General features: G+C 47.2%; 1 protein-coding gene across 1 annotated transcript in view; it reads right to left on the bottom strand.

Annotated features, from left to right (window-relative positions):
* l3mbtl3 (L3MBTL histone methyl-lysine binding protein 3) overlaps window positions 1-5,000 on the bottom strand; it is a 126,193-nt gene that overhangs the window by 57,364 nt on the left and 63,829 nt on the right. The window contains exon 16 of the mRNA XM_063223743.1: window positions 2,077-2,191. Within this exon, the coding sequence (XP_063079813.1) occupies window positions 2,077-2,191 (115 nt within the window). The remainder of the gene's footprint in view (window positions 1-2,076; window positions 2,192-5,000) is intronic.

Raw genomic sequence — 5,000 nt, 5'->3', positions numbered from 1 at the left:
ACACTGATGCACATTTTTTCCAGAACAGCCCAGCCCTAGTGCTGGCCCAAATAAAATACTTAGAATCGTAGATAAGGGGGCGCACCTTGCATCAAAATAAAGAAAACAGTTTGATGCGAGGTGCGGCCCCGCTCTCTTTCCATTTCTTCACATCAGGACGTCGTGGCACGTGGTCATTTTCCATTTCCTTCTCTCTCAGTATGTTCATTTCACAGCTGTGTGGGGATTTCACTGCTTCACTGACTTGCAATTGGTGACAGAATTATGTTGCGCCCTCTCTCTTTCTCTCTCTCTCTCTTTCTCTCTCTCACACACACACACACACACACACACACACACACACACACACACACACACACACACACACACACACGTGCGCGCACACACACACACACACACATACACCACACACACACACACACACACACACACACACACACACACACACACACACACACACACACACACACACACACACACACACACACACACACACAGACTTTCACTCAAATGTTCCTCTTTCTCCAGTCCTGAATAGCCAGGAGCACACTCCAAAACATTTTTCTCTGCGCACCCAAAGCCCCCTTGGTTACCATGGACACCTGTACGAAGACAGGGCACCAGCAAGAGGTGGAGGAGGTGGAGAGAGAGAGAGAGAGAGAGAGAGAGAGAGAGAGAGAGAGAGATAAAGAGAAAGAGAGAGAGAGAGAGAGAGAGAGAGAGAGAGAGAGAGAGAGAGACAGAGACAGAGACAGAGACAGAGACAGAGACAGAGACAGAGGAAAAAAAGAAAGGTGTAGGTGGAGGAGAAAAGTCAACTCCCTTAGCTTTTGTCTGTGTAAAGATGTCTTTACGAGAAATACCTGCAATCACACACAATCAATGGGCAGACTACTCTTAGCACTTCACAATTCACCACACACACACACACACAAACACATACATACACACACACACACACACACACACACACATGTAAGAATGCGTGCATACGTGCACAAACAGACGCGCACACGCGCACACACATGCGCACACACACGCATGCGCGTGCACACACGCATGCACATACACACACACACACACATACTGGAGAGGCTTGTTTGAGAGAGCTGGAGCGAGACAGGAAGCAAGATGGGAGGAACATCTCATTAGGAGAGGAGACAAAGGGAGGAGATAAATGGAGAGAATAAAGAATAGGCTGGCCGAGAGAGAGAGAGAGAGAGAGAGAGAGAGAGAGCGGAGAGAGAGAGAGAGAGAGAAAGAGAGAAGAGCAAGGCAGAGGGAGACCGAGAGAAAGAGAGAAGTGCGTATTTCGAAAGGCAGAAAGAGAGATTGTCAGATATACAGACGAGGGGGGGGCGTGTAGCGTGGTGTTCTGTAGTGTGCTGTAGAGGGTTGTTTCTCAACTGGTGGGTCGCGACCCAAAAGTGGGTCGCGGAGGGGTCATGGGTGGGTCGCTGAGTCGTGGTGTACAAAAAAAATCGTAATTCATTGAAAAAAAAAAACGGCGATTGAACTTGTGTCATCTGTTGTCATAGATAAAATCAGCATGTTTGTCAGAGATATTGTTGCTAAGGTCTCTGGTAGTGTGCAACCAGTCATTTGAGTGTCGGGAAAAAAATTGGGAATGAGAGTGGAAAATGGTGGGTCCCAAGACTGTTCCAGTTGAGAACCACTGCTGTAGAGTGGTGTGCGGTAGTGTGCTGTGTTGTGAGCAAGTGACCTGTGACCAGTGACCGGCGTTTGTAGAGGGGTAGTGTAAGGAATATGTAAATGCAGATATGGTGATGTGTAGATACAGTATGTGTGCGTGCGTGTGTGTAGATATGTAGTGTGTGTGTGTGCGTGCATAGATATGTAGTGTGTGTGTGTGTGTGCGTGTGTGTGTGTAGATATGTAGTGTGTGTATAGTGTGTGTGTGTGTGTGGTGACTACTCACTGATGGGGGCTGCAGGGGGTGTCCCGTCTTGGCGCACCAGCCGGCCGGGAGGATGTCAGGGCTGTCTGTGTGTGTGTGTGTGTCTGTTTGTGTGTGTGAGTGTGTATAGTGTGTGTGTGTGCGTGGTGACTACTCACTGATGGGCGGTTGCAGGGGGTGTCCGGTCTTGGCGCACCAGCCGGCCGGGTGGATATCAGGGCTGTCTGTGTCTACCCAGTAGTCGTAGTCATCGGACCAGCCGTCAAAGTGCAGCTGCACACACACACACACACACACCAGGCGGAGGACGGAGGACGCATACACATTACATTACATTACATTATATTGCACTTAGTTGACGCTTTCATTTATTCAAAGCGACTTACAACTATTATTTTTCAGAGTATTGGTTACAGTCCCTGGAGCAATGTGGGGTTAGGTGCCTTGCTCAAGTGCACTTCAGCCATGGATGGAGATGGACAGGTCCAGGGGGACTCGAACCTGCAATCCCTAGATTGAAAGAAAAACTCTCTAATCACTAAGCCACGGCTGCCCCCCACACACACACACACACACACACACACACACACACACACACACACACACACACACACACACACACACACACACACACACACACACCAGGTGGAGGACGGAGGAGGACGCATACACAAGACAGACGGACGGACGGATGGACACGGAGACGGGAGGATAGATGGACAAAAAGACAGACAGACAGACAGACAGACAGACAGACAGACAGACAGACGAACAGACACTCATAACATAACATAACATAACATAACATAACATAACATAACATAACATAACATAACATAACATAACATAACATAACATAACATAACATAACATAACATAACATAACATAACATAACATGCAACATAATGCAATGACAATCTGCACACTTCAGGTCAAAGCTTTGCACCAAAAAAGTCCTGAAGTGTGCGGATTGTCTCCTTTTCAGCCATCTAGTACTAACAGTGAGGCTTTGCATAGCACTGACACTGACTACAGGAGACACCACTGGTCTTTAGTCTCTCTCATGATGACGCAAGACCAGAGAGATGAAGCTGAGACAAGGCAGTGAATGGTAAATGGTGAGGGAAGTGGTGGTGGAAAAATGAAAGCTGCTGCAGTGGGTCTTGAGAGATAAGTAAGGATAGACCGATATATATATCGGTCCGATTGATTGTTAGAGTGGGTGTTTAAATGTTACAAGTTCTACCTCAATTTGTTAATGTTAAAGGAATGTTTATTTTTAACTTGAGACCTGGAATATTTGTCATTTTTTAACCTTTTTTTTTAACCCATATCGGCCCCAGATACCAGGTATCGGAAATCGGATATCGGCCAAGGGTGATGAAAAAAAAAAATCAGTATCGCATCGTCCATTAAAAAACCTGTATCGGTCGACCCCTAGAGATAAGAGTGGAATTGTGGGTTATTGGCAGATAAGAGTGTGGGGATTTGACAGACTGAGAAGAGGTTGTTAAAATGGTCGACTGAGTGGTTGGAGAGCGGCTACAGTTAGTTTCAGTAGTCTGTAACCCACTCAGGAAGAGGAGACACGAAGGATGGGGAGAGGAGAGGAGATGAGAGGAGAGGAGAGGAGAGTGGAGGAGAGGAGAGGAGAGGACTGTAGAGGAGAGGAGAGGAGAGGAGAGGAGAGGACAGGAGAGGAGAGGAGAGGAGAGGAGAGGAGAGGAGAGGAGAGGATAGAGGGATGGAGAAGAGAAGGAGGAGGAGGAGAGGACAGAAGAGGAGAGGAGAGGAGAGGAGAGGAGAGGAGAGGTGAGGAGAGGTGAGATGAGGTGAGGTGAGGTGAGGTGAGGAGAGGAGAGGAGAGGAGAGGAGAGGAGAGGAGAAGAGAGGAGAGGAGAGGGCAAATGAGAGGGGAGGAAATGAGAGGAGAGGAGATGAGTTTGAGATCTTGGAGAGGATAGGAGAAGAGAGGAGAGGAGAAGAGAGGAGAGGTGAGGAGAGGTGAGGAGAGGAGAGGTGAGGAGAGGTGAGGAGAGGAGAGGAGAGGAAATGAAAAGAGAGGAGGAGGAGAGGAGAGGGAAAAGGTGCAAGGAGAGGAGAGGAGAGGAGAAGAAGAGAGGAGGTAAGGTGAAAGCGTAAAGGAGAAGAGAAGAGAAGAGAAGAGAAGAGAAGAGAAGAGAAGAGAAGAGAAGAGAAGAGAAGAGAAGAGAAGAGAAGAGAAGAGAAGAGAAGAAATGAGATACAGTAGGTGAGGTGAGGGTATAAAAGGATAAACGGATGTGAATTAATGCATGAGGGAAGGTATGAGTCAGAGCAGAAGAACGAGAGAGAGAGAGAGAGAGAGAGAGAGAGAGAGAGAGAGAGAGAGAGAGAGAGAGAGAGAGAGAGAGAGCAGGGGGGAGAAGAGAAAGGGAATAAGAGGGAAGGCGATATAAGCACAGACTTTATGCTAAATATACTGCAAGTGATATTCAAAGATTCAAAATAACTCCATCTAAGAAAATGTGCTGTGGACATACAGGCTGCTATGTTGGACATAATACCAAACATAACAGAATACACAAATTAAAGTACTAACGTCAGCTTCGGCACGCCTTTTAAATTCTATCCACTTCCTCTCAACTGTATGCTGCTCGGTTTTTGCTCCCCACCACCTCCCCTGCTCCATCTTGTCGTGTATGATGTGACATGTTCTCTTGTCATGTCGCTTGGCTCTGTTCATGGGGGGTTATCTCTCGCCCTGTCCTGCTGGGGTGAGAATTCCCTAAACTGCTGCTGCCCCCTGACTAAATGCTTTTCCATGCTGCTCATGGAAATAGGGGGGTTCCTCCGAACAGAGCTATACTGCCAAATGTGATTCATAATTTCAATAAAAGAAATTTCATTTATATTCTTCTCTTGTGTTTCTTGACTGAAATGGTTCTGACAGAAGTGCTGTCACTGCTGACATAGTGTGGTCATGAAGTGCAGCCCACTGTGTGATATGAGATAGCATGTAGAGACAAGACAAAGAGACAGTGAAAGTGAAAGCCGAAAGCCCATTGGGAAACTCCAACTCCCATTGTCATTGTGACACAG

Source organism: Engraulis encrasicolus, chromosome 18, assembly GCF_034702125.1.
Source record: "Engraulis encrasicolus isolate BLACKSEA-1 chromosome 18, IST_EnEncr_1.0, whole genome shotgun sequence".
In the NCBI taxonomy this organism is placed as follows: domain Eukaryota; kingdom Metazoa; phylum Chordata; class Actinopteri; order Clupeiformes; family Engraulidae; genus Engraulis; species Engraulis encrasicolus.
The sequence above is the reverse complement of the archived record's forward strand: the minus strand, read 5'-3'. Positions and strand labels throughout refer to the sequence as shown.